At 54.1% G+C, this 14,740-nt stretch overlaps 5 protein-coding genes across 5 annotated transcripts; 2 read left to right on the plus strand and 3 right to left on the minus strand.

The window, feature by feature from the left end:
• Positions 1 to 758: 758 nt before the first annotated feature.
• NCS57_01138500 (Protein kinase domain-containing protein) lies at positions 759 to 3,884 on the minus strand (the record flags this gene model as incomplete). The annotated part of the gene is made up of 3 exons (XM_053061102.1): positions 759 to 993; positions 1,054 to 2,718; positions 2,773 to 3,884. 3 exons carry the CDS (start codon positions 3,882 to 3,884, stop codon positions 759 to 761), a joined length of 3,012 nt encoding a protein of 1,003 aa, XP_052909488.1.
• A 2,554-nt stretch (positions 3,885 to 6,438) lies between these two features.
• Positions 6,439 to 8,164, plus strand: NCS57_01138600 (AB hydrolase-1 domain-containing protein; the record flags this gene model as incomplete). Its single annotated transcript, XM_053061103.1, has 7 exons — positions 6,439 to 7,140; positions 7,195 to 7,278; positions 7,335 to 7,470; positions 7,521 to 7,635; positions 7,682 to 7,796; positions 7,846 to 7,974; positions 8,027 to 8,164. Exons 1-7 carry the CDS (start codon positions 6,592 to 6,594, stop codon positions 8,162 to 8,164), a joined length of 1,266 nt encoding a protein of 421 aa, XP_052909489.1. The 5' UTR covers positions 6,439 to 6,591.
• Positions 8,165 to 8,480: 316 nt separating this feature from the next.
• NCS57_01138700 (uncharacterized protein) lies at positions 8,481 to 9,116 on the minus strand (the record flags this gene model as incomplete). The annotated part of the gene is made up of 2 exons (XM_053061104.1): positions 8,481 to 8,765; positions 8,829 to 9,116. The coding sequence occupies 2 exons, from the start codon at positions 9,114 to 9,116 to the stop codon at positions 8,481 to 8,483; spliced, it is 573 nt and encodes a 190-aa protein (XP_052909490.1).
• Positions 9,117 to 11,064: 1,948 nt separating this feature from the next.
• NCS57_01138800 (uncharacterized protein) lies at positions 11,065 to 12,206 on the plus strand (the record flags this gene model as incomplete). Its single annotated transcript, XM_053061105.1, has 3 exons — positions 11,065 to 11,093; positions 11,164 to 11,970; positions 12,023 to 12,206. The coding sequence occupies 3 exons, from the start codon at positions 11,065 to 11,067 to the stop codon at positions 12,204 to 12,206; spliced, it is 1,020 nt and encodes a 339-aa protein (XP_052909491.1).
• Positions 12,207 to 12,732: 526 nt separating this feature from the next.
• Positions 12,733 to 14,349, minus strand: NCS57_01138900 (uncharacterized protein; the record flags this gene model as incomplete). The annotated part of the gene is made up of 1 exon (XM_053061106.1): positions 12,733 to 14,349. The coding sequence occupies one exon, from the start codon at positions 14,347 to 14,349 to the stop codon at positions 12,733 to 12,735; it is 1,617 nt and encodes a 538-aa protein (XP_052909492.1).
• Positions 14,350 to 14,740: the final 391 nt, after the last annotated feature.

Here is a 14,740-nt window from a genome sequence, read left to right on the forward strand (position 1 = left end):
GTACATTCTCGCTGGGGAAGACAGTGTATTCATTCGTGTATATGGAAGATACCTTTGGCGCTGTACCATGTCACGAGAATGCCTTGATGGCATGCTGACGACGACAATGGATGGTTACTGAAGCAGAGATAGCTGTATGGATGGAAGCCGAGGTTGGCTGTACAATACTGGACGCCATCGAGGACGTAGGGATGGATTATAATAGGCGAGACTCTATGGAAGAGACACCCCTGGAAGACATTGATAACTCTTAAGAATGGCCAATATATATTACGGGGATTTTGCACATCTTGCTCGATAGCCACATGGCATCCGCTTCTTGATTTCGACATTATCTTGCTGGTCACGCCCCTGGCGTCAAGGTCTTCCTCCTCTTCTATCGCGACGCCCAGATCAATATAGGTATAAGGTACGAACACACTCATGCGCCGAAACAACAAAACTCGACGTGGACCATCCCATCCATTTCCATGCTTCACGAAAGCCAATCCTCCCCCAAGCGGTGACAGATAAAAAATGTGACTCTGCCTCTGCCAATTTGAAACATCTGATGCAAATAGCAAACGCCGCAAGACCGCCCCCTGAAGAGGTGGTCAAATATCCCATGAACCGGTGCAATGAGGTCGACAATGCCCAGAAGACTCCTGAAAACAAAGTGTTTTTAAGAAAAAAAAGAAAAGACCCCTTTAATGTTTGAGTGACTGAAATCCCAGTCGGTTTACAGCAACAACATAGCAAGAGTAGCCAAAGGCAGACGGCTATGCCTTACTGGTGGCTGCTGGGTGAGGCGGCTTGTTTCCGCCATTCTTGTCAACCTGGAGGCGCTTCGCTTCTCGTTGATCGTTGCCCTCGTTGGTACGCTTCTTGTCCTTTTCTTTCTCCCGGTTTGCGCTGTCTTTGGCGGCTTTCCGGGCCTCTCGATCTCGGCGTTCGTTTTCTTTGCGAAGAGCCTTGGACTCAAACTCGTGCCAATCTCCATCGATATTGGAGAGCCTGTGGCAAGGTTAGCATCTGTGATATAGCAAGAAATCGGGACTGTAAGGAAGGACTCACTCAATAGCCTGTCGTGGTTGTGGTTCTTCTTTGGTGAAGTAAGGATGCTGAAGCACTTCGGAAGCACTGGGGCGTTTGGCAGGATCGTATTGGAACATGGCCGAGAGTAGCTCGAACGCAGCCGGCGTCACCTTGTCCCGGTACTTATCGCCAAAGACATTCTTCCGCTTCGCTGTTGGGCGCAAGAGTTCAAACCAAGCCATGTCGACGAGGCTGGGCCAGTCCTGAAGAGTCGGCGTACCCAAGATATTGTATATCTTCTCCAACTGGCTGAGCTCGGTTCCGTCTCCAGTAAAGATGGCGTGTCGAGCAAATATCTCCACCATGACGCATGCCGCGCTCCAAACATCAACAGCGGCTGTGTACTTTGTTTCTCCCAGTAATAATTCTGGTGATCGGTACCAAATAGTAATGACACGATTGGTGTAATCCAGCTGATGACGCTTGGCATAGAAACGGGCAAGACCGAAATCAGCAAGCTTAAGAATGCCTTCGTTGCTCACCAAGATGTTGGCTGCTTTGATGTCTCGGTGCAAGACTCCTCGGGTGTGGAGGTAATCCAAGCCCTCAAACATCTGTTTGGCGAGATGCTTCTTCTGAGCTGCATCCAGCTTGAACGAGGGGTGGTTCAGGAGACCTGTGAGATCATGCGACAGATATTCAAAAACCATGAAGCAATCGTTCTTCTCCACCATGACCTCTTGAAGGGCGACAATGTTGACATGCCTGAGTGACTGTAGAAGCTTGATTTCTCGAACGGCCGTGACAGGGAAACCGTCGCGCTCACCCTCCATGCGGATGCGTTTGAGGGCAACAAGGTTTTTCGTATAGACGTTGAGGCCCTTGAACACCTTGCCGTAGGTGCCAGATCCGATAACAGACTCATTTCCAGGCTTCCTGAAGAAAACTGAATCTGAGTCTGCTAGGTCGGCCGGGAGAGTCGGTCTTGGCTTCGGCCGCTTCATGATCTTCTTGACCTTGCGCATCCTCGGTGCCACCCTGGGTCCTTCTGGGGGCTGACGGTGATCATGTCTTGAGCGAGACGAGGCTGGTTCGGTGGGGGCGCTTCGGGGAGGTTCTCGATCTCGGTTATCCTTTGGAGGCTCTCTTCGTGGGGCGGCGTTTAGCTTCTGCGAGATCTCGGGCTTCGGTGCTGTGACGGCAGGTTTCGATGAGGGCTTGAAGGCGAAGCTGAACTTGCCACCCGACGAGGCTGACTGCGAGCCTGGGCCTGATGGCGGCGGTCGATTTGGAGTTGTCGCGACGTCTCCTTCTGCTCCATCTCTGCCTTCACCCGCAACCTGGGCATCATTGGATGATTGAAGAGGCTCAGTTTCGGTGTCCATCATGTCATGATTTGCCTCGTCAACATCGTTTTGAGAGTTTCCGAATCGACCGTTTCCTGCGTCGTCGTGGTGTCCTCGTGGAGGAGGACCTTGACTCCAAGGCGAGTTTTTGAAGCCACCTCGGCCTCGACTGGAGAAGGAGCCACCCCGGAAGCCACCCCCTCTGTAGCCACCACGGTAATTTCCCTGAGGATACTGCTGCATGGGACCGGTTGGAGCGGCATATGGGGGTGAGTGAGATGGGTTTGCGTGGTAATGACTTGAGGGGCCATTGGGCGGACCATAGTTGCTGCTATGGGCGTATTGAGGAGGATATTGTCTGGAGACATGTTAGCATTGGCTTCTTAGCATTTGCACTCCTGAGACATCTTACTGTGAGCCGTTCCATCCGCCACGAGATGCTCCATACGGCGACTGCGATGGCGAATTGTGGTAGGATCCTCCTTGCTGAGGAGATTGTGAATAGGGGTCATTGCCATATTGCGACTTCTGAGGGTACATGGGATTGTAGCCTCCTCCCCTATGGTTACCTCGAGATGTCATGTCTTCGTCAATGTCCGACCTTGAAGAATGACGTCTGCCGGGAGACGTTTCTCGAGATCTGCGTTCTCGGCTCGCCTGAGGCGACCGTGGATGTGTCTGCCTCTTGGACGACTGACGATCAGAATCTGAGGCACGGTGGTCGTCGCGAGGCGATAGGCGGGCGCGACGAGATGAAGAAGGCCGGTTTTCAGGTGCGGGGGAGCGACTGTGTGATCGTTGTTGGGGTTTGTCTGCTCGAGCCCAAGGTTCACGGTCCGCGCGCCTGGAGCCAGCCTCGGACCTGGTTGGAGATCGAGTGCGTGATCGACGCCTGTCTGCCGTCCGTGTTGGCGACTTCGGAGACCGTCCGTGACGACGGGGTGATGGTTTCCGTCGCTCACGCGAGGGATGCCGGGCGTACTTCCTCAAGGTGGACTCGGGGCTGTAGTCCCTTGTCCTGGTTCGTGGACTTCTATCCCTCCTCGATCTCTTTCGGCTGGAGCTTGTCAGAGATGGACTTCGGCTTCGATGGCGCTTGGCTGCTGATGGAGAATTGCGGCTGGTTCGATCACGACTCCGACTCCGGCTCCGGCGACGTGACTTGTCCTCGGACTCGCGGTGGCGCTCCCTCTCGGCTCGGTAACGAGGGATGAGATCGTCGACGTCGGGGGCCCGGCGAGAGGGCTCGGGAGATGGGCGAGAACCGCGATCACGACTGCGATCGCGTGAATGGCGGCGGCGACGGGAGGAGCCAGGCTCAGGTCTCGTTGAAGGGCGATCGCGGCGGGCGTCTGAACCGTGGCGAGATTCACGGGCTTCACGGGCTTCACGGGGAGATCTTGATCTTTGTGAGGGCTTCACTCCTCGCTCGGCTCGAGCCCGTTCTCCTTGGTCATCACGTTCCTGGTCGTCTCTCATGGCAGCATGTCGAGGTCGACGTGGAGGCTTGGATGGGTGCTCCATGCTGGCAGCCGGGCGTTGAGTTTTTAGCAGTAACTCGCACGTTAAATCGCCGCACCTTAGCCGAGCCACGACCAGGATCGACCTCAGTGACTCGACCCGCTATCAGCGACCGTGCAGCGTGGGCGTGAGTTGCGGGGAACAATAGAACTCAGTTTGGCCAGATGCAGGTGATAAGTCCTGCCATCTGCTGGTGAGTGAGAGAAAAAAGGATGAAAGCTGATGACGGAGGAACAAGCTGCGAAGTTGGCGCTTGCTCCACGCAAGCAGAAACTCGGTCGCTGGTACCGTTAGCTCCAGGCGGTCTCGTTGTGGTTCACAGCCGGGCCCTAGAACCATCAGTCAGTTAGTTGGTTGATGCGCTGCGCGCCCTGCGATGATGTGCGCGTTGGCGGCTGAATCGAGGACCTGACAACACCCTCCAACCCTGGGGAGCCTTGCGAGAGCCTTGTGCGTGCACTTGCAGGCCTTTTCTCTGCGGGCTCCCTCTCGTTTTGCCACTGCACTTGTTCCCTTCCTTTCTCCCAGTCGAGTGAGTGGTGCAGAGTCAAGCGTCTCAAGGCCTCATCAGGCTGTGAAGTGAAATCCGTTGGGTTAATCCCCAAGTGGTTCCACCGACGCGACGAGGAACCAGCACCACCTCATTGCTGGCTCGAGAGAGCCAAGGTACTACATACGAATCCGTGTGGATGATTTACGACGAATGCCAGTCCTTTCGACCTTCAGTAGTCGTGCGACGAGTCCAGTCTGTCTGAACAAGAGGATGAACCTCTAGCGATGCAGAAAAACGGTTTCTGCACTCAACATGTCCAAGGCTGGTTCATGGAGCGTTTCAGGCGACAAATGTGAATGAAAGGTTGTCCCGCGTGTCAAGATACCGCGAGGACTTGTAATCGCCGCATCTTTCAAAGTGCGGGGAAGCAAGCTGCAAGCACCGATCTCCTCAAAGTTGCGTCCATCGATCAGCTCATTTAGCTGCGACGCTGCTTGAGGCATTTCTCCCATGGCAGTCAAGATATCCTCCAAGCCAGCAGCCTCACAAGGGCCAGACTCGCACGAGTCTCCAAATGTGGGCGTGGCGAGGCCTCTATGGCCAAACTCATAAAACTGCAAGACAGAGAACTTGCCAGATGGAAGTCGGAACCGCCTGAAAAGGAGTTGAATCCCAAAGCGAGAGCTAGGCAGGCCTCGCCCATCGTCATCTTGGTCGCAAGAGTGAAGACAGTTGCCTGGAACGGTCGTGGTCTGCATTTCCAGCAGGCATCATTCGTGACATGGCGCGGTTTCTTTCCTTTATGATTGCCCGCCCCATCATTTTGGACGTGCGGCACAAAGCCCTTTTTTTTCTCTTGAGATGTGCTCGGCACTGTTGCATGCAAAAATCGCGTGCAAAAAAGTGTCGGCTGTAATGGCAAAGGGTATTCCTGACATGGTCGATCGGGAGTCGTCATGGAAACTCGGATCGTCGGAAAGGGAGGGCCCTGAGTTGGCCGGTTGACGTTGGACGGATCATCCCATCTTGTATTGTAGCCTCAGTCGGGCAGGCGAAGCAAGCATAATCTCCTGCGAAAGTATCGCGCCATGGACAATTTCCCCGGTTGGCGCATCTTGTTGTGAATTATGGGCGGCGTGCTGGAGTCATCTTATGATGCTTGAGGCTTTGTTGGAGAAGGACGATTAGGTCCTGCTTGTGCGATCTGCTAAGCCCAGGGAAGAGCCAGCGTGGAAGTCACGTGGAAAGTGGCGTGCAGCGCACGTGTTGGCGATGAAGGGACTTAGAGGGAAGGACCAGCCATGAAAATAGCGAGGATATTGCTTCTCGTCTAGATTTCCAAGACATTTACCCAAAATAACTTTACTCTCTTTAATATTACACCGAGTGTTGTTCCCTTCAATTTCTGCACCTTTTTTCAAAGGAGGGGAAAAAAAAGCATGGGTGCTCAATGCCATCACTGAATTTCTGTCGTTGGTCCTGCCAGATGGGTCCAAGTGAGGAAACTCGAGAAATTTGCAACACCAGCAAATCACTCAAGATATGCCACGCCTTCAAGTGTTATCTTCTTCAGGTATTATCCATCCTTCGAGTCGTATCTGACCCCTGATTTGCGCATGGATGTTCCAAAAAGACAGGCATCTTATCACCAACACGTCAATGCAATCCCCTTTAATCGTGCCTCGGCTTGTTGCCATACAGCCCCACTTACCGAGCATCACGGCGAGACTTTACAGCTTCGGACTCGTCATGGAGCCCGGTACAGGACAGGCCTGACTCGACATTTGGTGGCACCAGAAATCTCGAGGTTTGCTTGGTGCTTGCTAGACCCGATGCAGAAAAATCGACCGAGCTGAGACCAGTTTGCCTCATCGAAACAACGTGAGAAAGAAATCGGCCTGCGCTGGAATTGTCGGTCATGGCTATTCCATTTCTCTCGGCCGCCGGATGAGATCCACCCCGTGTAACTCGGACCCGTTGTCGTTTTGCTGGGGGCAACTACTACGTACTTGGATCTATTAATACTACTCTGTCGCAGTTTTGTTCTCCATGCGCTGCAATCCTTTAAATCCTCCCTCCTCTCTATTCTGCCTATATAGAGGACTTCAACACCCTGGTCGATCCCTATATCATCTGCTCCAGGGCCAGTGCCATCATCTCCGTCCCCCGCATCAACAACACAGGTACCTGTCGCATACCGCTCCACGAACTGCCGTGATGGAGTGGCTCGGCTTCGCAGACATTGAATTCACCCATGCGCCGTCACCACGGACGGTGCGAGAAAAAGATGGCAACGTGACGGATCTGCTTTCCATTTGCGAAAAGACGACACCACCATGCCATCTAAACCCGCTACTTTTCAATGGCCATCTGCAGACCATGTGGACGGCCACCAAGCCTGCCGGACCCAAGGTCTGGTACAAGCGCAAGATCTTTGAAGCCGACCACAAGACCTACCGGGGCACCTTTGCCGTAGATTTTGTTGTTGAGCCTTTCGAGGAGGAGGACCCTACATTGTGTCGACGGACTGTCTATTACACCAACGAAGAGCTGGAGAATATTGGATCCGACGACACCAAGCCAATGCTTGTCGTGATGCATGGCCTCTCTGGTGGCTCTCACGAGATTTACCTGAGAGAAGCGATTGCGCCCTTGATTGGTGAGGGTGGTTGGGAAGCATGCGTTGTCAACTCGCGAGGATGCGCACGAAGTAAAATCACCAGCGGTGTCTTGTACAACGCAAGAGCAACGTGGGACATCCGCCAGGTAAGAATGGCCAGATACGAGAAATATTGACACGTCTTACTGACATATACTTAGACGGTGAAATGGTTGACGGAAAAGTTTCCCAACCGTCCGTTGTTCGGCATTGGCTTTTCTCTGGGTGCTAACATGCTCACGAACGTAAGTCATGGCAATGATCTATGGGTTGACCCGATTTCTCACGCGGAATGATATAGTATTGTGGCGAGGAGGGCTCGAATTGTGTCCTGAAAGGCGCCATCGCGTGCTCTAACCCCTTCAACCTCGAGGTCTCGAGCAAGATTCTCCAGAACAGCTATGTGGGCAAGGAGGTTTATCTGCGGGTGATGGGGTGTAAGTTATTTTACACCGTTAATCTGGAGCTCTGCTAACAATGCATGTAGCGTCTTTGAAGGAACTTGCACGAAGACATCGGGATGCACTGGAACAATATAGCAAGGTCGATGTTGAGGCTGTCCTGGACATCACCTACTTGACCGAGTTCGATCGCTTGATCCAGTAGGTTATTGAACAGCATCTCTTGGGTTGAGACTGACTTTTCTAGGTGCCCTATCTGGGGATATCCTACCGAATATGCATACTACCGAGATGCTTCATCGACTGATGCCATTCTATCCATCAAGATCCCTTTCCTGGCTATCAACTCCGTTGACGATCCTGTAAGGCTTATACTCAGCCCGTCCACTCACTCATACTTACATTTGGTAGATTGCCGTCAAGGAAGCCATTCCGTTTGAAGAGTTCCAGCAGAACCCAAATACTGTTCTTCTTACAACAACGCTCGGTGGACATCTCTGCTGGTTTGAGATGGGTGGCGGTCGATGGTTCCCCAAGCCGGTAGGTCTCACGTAGGAATGGCTATCTCTTCTCGAGCTAACATTGCCCCCAGGTTGCAAACTTCTTGAACCACTTGGCTTTCAAGTGTGATCTTGACAGCCTGAAGCCCGAGGAAGCATCAGAGACCGACTTGACACAGGGACATGGCTATAGCCCAATGCGCCGCAAGATGTTGATTGTGGAAGATTAGGACCAGTAGAACAGTTCTTCTGCAGGCCATGAGATCTGACGCTAAAGGAATCTTGGTTATGCTCGAGGTTTCCGGATAGACTTGTATACTAGAAGGATAGCATAGACGCACATAGACGCACATGATGCCATAATTTGACCGCTTTAATCAATTGGCCGAATATGCCTGCAGTAACAGCCTGGTTTAAATGCTGTCTTGGGTCTTTATACCAAATCAACGAAAACCACCAGAGGGACCAAACCCCAGTCCATCAAACTCCTAGCGCCAAGCCATGCAACAACTCCAGATTTTCCCATTGCCTCTCATTCCTGCAGCCTTATGCGAAAGAAACCCGCTTCTTGCTCTTGGCCTTGCCCGCCTTGGTGCCTGCAGAGGTGTACTCCTTGAGGTTCTCCTCGTCGCCGGCGCTCTTGCGCTTTCGCTTCTTTCGGAGGGCGTCCTTGGCGTCTTCGAGCTTGTTCTTCTTTTCCTGCTCCTTCTTCTCCTGCTCGACCTTGCGCGCCTCGCGGATCTCCTCCATCTGTCGCGCCTTGATCATCTTGGACTCGATCTGGCCGTTCTTCTCCGCCTGGACGAGGGATAGAATCGTGCTCATGCTCTCCTGAAAAGCACAAAGTCAGCATTAGAATTGCCTCGCGATTGGGAATACATGAGGTGCCCATACCCTGTCATCGACAAAGACCTTGCCCTTCTTCTTGCCCCTGGGCTTGACGACGCCCACGGGGGTGATCTTGTTGAGCGTGGGGATGCCGAGCTGCTCATCGGTGTAGGTGCGCTTCTTGGGGTTCTTGAGCTTTCGGAGGAGCGCCTCGCGACCCTTGTCCTTGACCTGCTTGGACGGCGGCGTGCCCTTGGGCTTCTTGGACTTTGGGGCGACGTCCTTGGAGGACTTGCTCGAGGCGCCGCCGCCCGCGTGCTTGTTCTTGATGGTTTTTGTTCGTACCACACCCATTGCGACGGCAAGGAGAAATGCGTGGAATGGTTTGGCGTGGCTGGAGGCTGGATTTTGGTGGTGGTGAGTGTCTCTGAGCTTGGCTGGGGATACTTTTTTTTTCTTTGGAGTTGCGATAAGAACCGATAAGAAATTCGGTCTCGAAGTCTGGAGCGGGGCCGGGTGGCTGGGCTAAGTCCCGGAGCACAGCCACTGAATCACGGAGGTCTGTGGCGCGTTCTTTCGAGACAAAACCTGAGACTCCAAGTGCACTGTGAAAAGGTGTTCCTGCATGAAGCTGTGCCTCTGATTGGGTCAATTGGAGCAACTTGGCCGTCTCATGAGCTGACGATGTCCCTCGGCTGCACCTTCTCCTTCATAGTTCATGTCTGCGGATGGAGTTTTGGCATAAAAAGGCCTCTTGCACAAGCATTGGAAATTGCTCCCAGCTCCATGGATCGGGGTTCAACGCTAAGCCATATCGAGGAGTCTGTCACGGTGGTTACGGAAGATTGATGCGGGAGTGCAAATTAAGCTGGCGGCGAGGCATTGGTTATCTCGAGATCATGTTGGCAGGCGAGAACCCCTTGAGCATGGTAGGTATTGGCACGCAATTGCTGCCTGGACGGTTAATTGGGCCCACGATCATTCGTTCTGAGGACAGGGGTTTTTGATCTGTCTGGCCGGGTCTCACAACTCGGAGCCGGGGCAGGGCCGGGTGAGTCAACGCCGAAAACCGTAAGAGGGGAATGGAAGTGGCTTTACCGTCGTATCTCGGATTTGTAGTCTCCTGCTAGAGCTAATGTATGTGACAAGCACCCGGGATATGCATTGAGCAGGCTCCCGGCAGAATCATGAACGAGATGCCTGATACCAAGACTCCCGGCAGCCCCGCCACGCTTCTCCATGGACGGGGTTTCTACGACACCACAGACGTCAGTGACGGCTGATTTTGTCTTGGTACGCTCCAGGGGCACTCTGGCTCTAACGACATACCAGCATGCAACCCGTAACGCAGCGGAATTGACCGGTTCACTTGCACGAGAGAGTACTTGCTTTTTCTTCCTAGCTGCGCAGATCTCGTGCGACGAGTGTCGTATCAAATGTTTCCAGAAGCCCAAGCACAAGGCGGCTAGACAGTGTCCTCAGGCGCTAGAGGAGGTACACCCCGGCGCTCCGATTGTGTCACTGCCGCCCTGGTGAGTGCCCTCTGACGCCAGGGCCATGGGTAAGGTCCCCCGAGTGCCTGGGGGTTGGGGGGGTGGTCCAGTGGAGCCAGGCCGCGCCGCTACAGGCCATCCGCGACCACTTACAGCGAGGGTTTTCAGCGAGCTCAGGGCTTCTCCAGAGGGGGAGGAGGTACATGGAAGTACACTCTAGCCTAACCCAAGTGTGATAGTACCCCCTCACTACCCCAACTGTGCACTACGCGACTCATCTCGATTTTTTAGCTTAGTACTTGGGTGGGCTGCCAGAATTTCTTCGGGCCCTCCATCATTCTTTCTCTCTCGCAACGTTCCCTGAACCTACCAAAATTCCCCAAACTCAACCTGAAAGATTCTCTTCACCAACTCCTCCAAAACAAACCCGCCTCTACCTCTCGCCAACATTCACTCGCCTCCGACTTCTCCTCGAACAACATCGATACCCGAAATACTTCCGACCTCATCATCAGTCAATAATCGTAAACAAACTCAACCCTAGTCCCCTCGCTCTTCCCGCTATCCATCGTCGCCCCCTCATCCGACCTCGAGACCGTGTAACCTCCAAAGGCTCTACATCGCCAACTCGCCTCGCGCCCCCAACAAAGACCGCTTTTTCGTCTACGAACCTCTTACTGCCCGAGCAACCGACGCCGCATCCGCCCTCTTCCCCTTCCCCTCCCTCCGTCCGTATCTGAGGCGTCTTCGACAGGCGACTTCCCCGCCCTACCTTAATTTGCAGGCAAAACCTGTCCCATTCAGTCTTGATGGATAACCTCTGGGCCCGCCGCACAAAGTAAGTTTACTTACCTTGCCCCTCTGTTTACATAACATGTGGATCTTACCAACACTTTCCACTTCAACAGCTCCGGCAAGCTCTCCCTCTCGACACCCGGTCAAGGGTCCAGTGGTGATTCCTTCAGTCGCAATGCCTCCTTCCCAAAGCGCCAAGGCGGCGATACCCCGTCCTCGAGCAAACCGAACCCCTTCAACACCACACCTGGAGGCGGCCTGGTCTCCCCCACCAGCGGTGCCTCCAGCGCCTTTGGTCTAGGCTCTGGAGCTTTCGCCTCCTTTGGGTCTGCGAAAACACCCAAGTCCTCGGCCAACCCTTTCGACTCGGCTATGGGCACCGCGGTTGCAAAGTCTGGCCAGTCCAAGGACTTGTCAAAGGCTGTGGGGAAGGCCCCCAGCATGGCCTCCATCTCTGAGGGTAACCAGGCGGCCGCGGCGGCCGTTCCTGTATCACACCCGCTCATGGAGCCCTGGACTTTCTGGTACCGACCCCCGATCTCCAAGGCCCACGGCTTCATCGAATACGAGAAGACCCTGCACGAGATTGCCACTGTGCGGACGGTGGAGGAGTTTTGGGAGATCTTTTCGTACCTGAAGCGCCCCTCCTCGCTTCCGGTTGTGTCAGACTTTCATCTCTTCAAGAAGGGCGTCCGCCCAATCTGGGAGGATGATGTGAACAAGAAGGGTGGCAAGTGGGTTGTTCGGATGAAGAAGGGCGTGGCCGACCGGTACTGGGAAGACCTCATGCTCTCCCTCATTGGGGATCAGTTTGGTGACGCTGGAGAGGATGTTTGTGGTGCCGTGCTCAGTGTAAGGAACGGAGAGGACATCCTGAGCATTTGGACCCGAACGGACGGTGGCCGCGTCATCAAGATTCGGTAAGTCTTGTTGCAAGCGAGTGGAAGTATTCTGAGGCTGACTCTTCAACAGTGAGACCATGAAGCACGTCCTCAACTTCCCCCCCAACACTCGAGTGGAGTTCAAGAGCCATGACTCTAGTATTCAGCAACGAACGGCCATCGAGGAGCAGCGGCGTGAAAAGGCGGGCCAGCACCATCACCACGATAAGCGTCACACAGGTGGCGTGTCGAAGCAGCCCTCGGAGCAATCCTAGTCGTAGCGCGTCCGGCGTTAGTGTCCCTGACCACCAACCTGTGTACTGTATTTTCGACAAGTCGTTTTCCACGTTCCGGGATTTATCGACCGAGTCGCCTTTGTTTTTTAACTACTTACTTTGTTTGTGTTCCCTTGTCTTTACGAATGACAACTTTGTTGGCGGTGTTGGAGAGTTCTTCTGGGTGGGGCTGCTCATAACGTGTTCATGAGGATCAGGGTTGGCGGCTGGGACGGGACGACTGGATGACATGAGGGAAACCAACGGCTGTATGGGTACAAAGGGCGAGGCCGGTCGATGATGATATCAGGCTTCGCCCAGGGATGGACGGTGTATTACTAGGTAGCTGCGAGCGGCCAGGACGTGGCTCGCCCAATAGCGGATTTCGGCGAGAGCTACAATCACAAGAGCGAGCTTTGAGGGCTGTCGTTTGTCGCCCAAGCGCAAGACCATTTTTGCCTCATATCATAAACCGTGATATTACAATTGTGCCTATTAGTTGTGCTCATTCATAACTTGTGTAGGGTCATGATGCCGCTGCTTTTCCCTTGCCCTTTGGCTCCCTTCTCCTCTCCCATACTTGTAGATATGTCTCCCCGAGATACAGCAACTCGCTCTGCACCTTGTCCACAAAGAGATCCTGACACACCACCCACTCTCCCGTCGCCTTGTTCTTGAGCTGCACCTTCCACGTCTTGCGCTCCTCGCCGCTGTCGACCACATCCTCACGCACGCGTACCGCCTCGTGGACGACGTTTGCGACGAGATCGTACCAGATAGGTTCGCCAGGGGGCCACTCGCGAGGGTTAGGCTCAACGTATGGCGACATGTCGAGATTTCTGGCGTCGAACGTGACGATGGTGGGGTTGCGCTCCGAGACGAACTTGTTCTGGGAGAAGCGCTTGACGTGGAAGATGAGGTAGGGGGGCAGGGGGTGCATGAGGCGGTACCGCTTTCTCTGGGCATGGTGTTCCTGGGCCCGTTGGCCATCATACTTTGTGAGGATGGTAGTCAGCGGGACCTGTGGGATGATGTTCTTCTCGAGCTCGTCCTGGAAGAGCGGCGCTGAGGGGAGGTCGAGAGTGAGGAGGAGGAAGCGAACCACGTCGACCTTGACATCGGCGTCCTCGAAGCGTAGGCGATCGCTAGCATCTGCACGTGCTGTGATGGCCTGCGACTCGACCTTCATCTTTCCCTGGAACGTCCGCTGCACCATGGAGCTGCCGGGCTTTGTCTTGCTGCCACCCAGACCAAGGTGGAGGTTGTTGAGGAACCACGACAAGAAGTCCACGGGGTCTGACTGCGCCGTGAGGGTGAAACGCTTGTTGGAGCGGAGCGAGATCTCCTGCAGAAGCTCGTGTGGCGAGACGTGGGCTTTAAAGGCACGAGGGTTCCAGATCTTGCGGACGAGGATGCTGCATCGCTTGACGAGCTCCGTCTTGTCGGGGAAATCCTCGAGAAGGAGGTAGTTGCGCAAGGGCGCGACGTGAGCGAGGGCCTGGACCACGACGTTGAAGTAGTCGTTCTCCTTGATATTGTTCATACCCACAAAGCCGGGCGTGTACTCCTTGGAGTCGAGGGTGTAGCTGGTACGTTTGGCACGGTCCATCTCGATCACCTCCTTCTTTGTGTATCGCGGGTCCGACACGTACTTTATGTCATCCAGGGCGCGACTCTTGACCTCGTATCCCTCCGGCAGGACGTAGACGCGCTGGGTCTCGAGGTTGATGAAGACATGGTGGTCCTCGTCGAGCGAGTGGAAGTAGGCGTGCGACTTTGGCCCGCGGCCCTGGAAGTACTTGCCGCAGACGAGGCAGGCGTAGACGTTGATGTTGGAGAGCGACACGGAGCAGAGCTTTTCAAAGTCAAAGTCGAGCACGTTGCGGTCGATGGTGTCGAGGTAGAGATCGTCGTAGCCGTCTGTGGGCGCCGACTGTCGTATGGGGGCAGTAGTAGCGGGCTCGTCATCGTCAAAATCGTCATCATCGTCTTGCGCGTCGCCGTTGGCATGCGCCCCAATGCGAACCCCAGCTTCTGCGCCGTTCTCTAGAGGAGATTCGATATCCTCCAGTCGAGACTTCTTTGATACTGGCGAAGCAATGTCGAGGTCATCGAGGGCCTCGGAGGCCTGGCGCTTGGCCATTGTTGAGCGCAAAGGCAGGATAACAGGAGTAGATAGACACAGATCGTATTTGAATGGCCGGTTGGGGCGGTGACAGCTCTTGTCGTCTCGCTGAAGCTTGGTTGAAATTTGACGTTGTAGATGAAGGAGTGAGGACGGAACGAATGCAGCGGTTATGAGTGGAGCCTTGAAGCTCAGGACATGGGTCAAGGAAAAAGCGTGAGCCTAGGAAGGCAGGTAGCACAAAGGCAACAGGCTATCCTCCTCTAAGGGTAGCCATAAGCATGTAATAAGAATAATAAAATAGCAATCCATATTACTAAGCTTACTAGGATAGACTTTATTTCATTTTAGTCTTTTCATACAAGTCATTCTATCATAAAGAGGCAGTATTTATGATGGTATATCTTCC

Source organism: Fusarium keratoplasticum, chromosome 9 (assembly GCF_025433545.1).
Source record: "Fusarium keratoplasticum isolate Fu6.1 chromosome 9, whole genome shotgun sequence".
In the NCBI taxonomy this organism is placed as follows: Eukaryota; Fungi; Ascomycota; class Sordariomycetes; order Hypocreales; family Nectriaceae; genus Fusarium; species Fusarium keratoplasticum.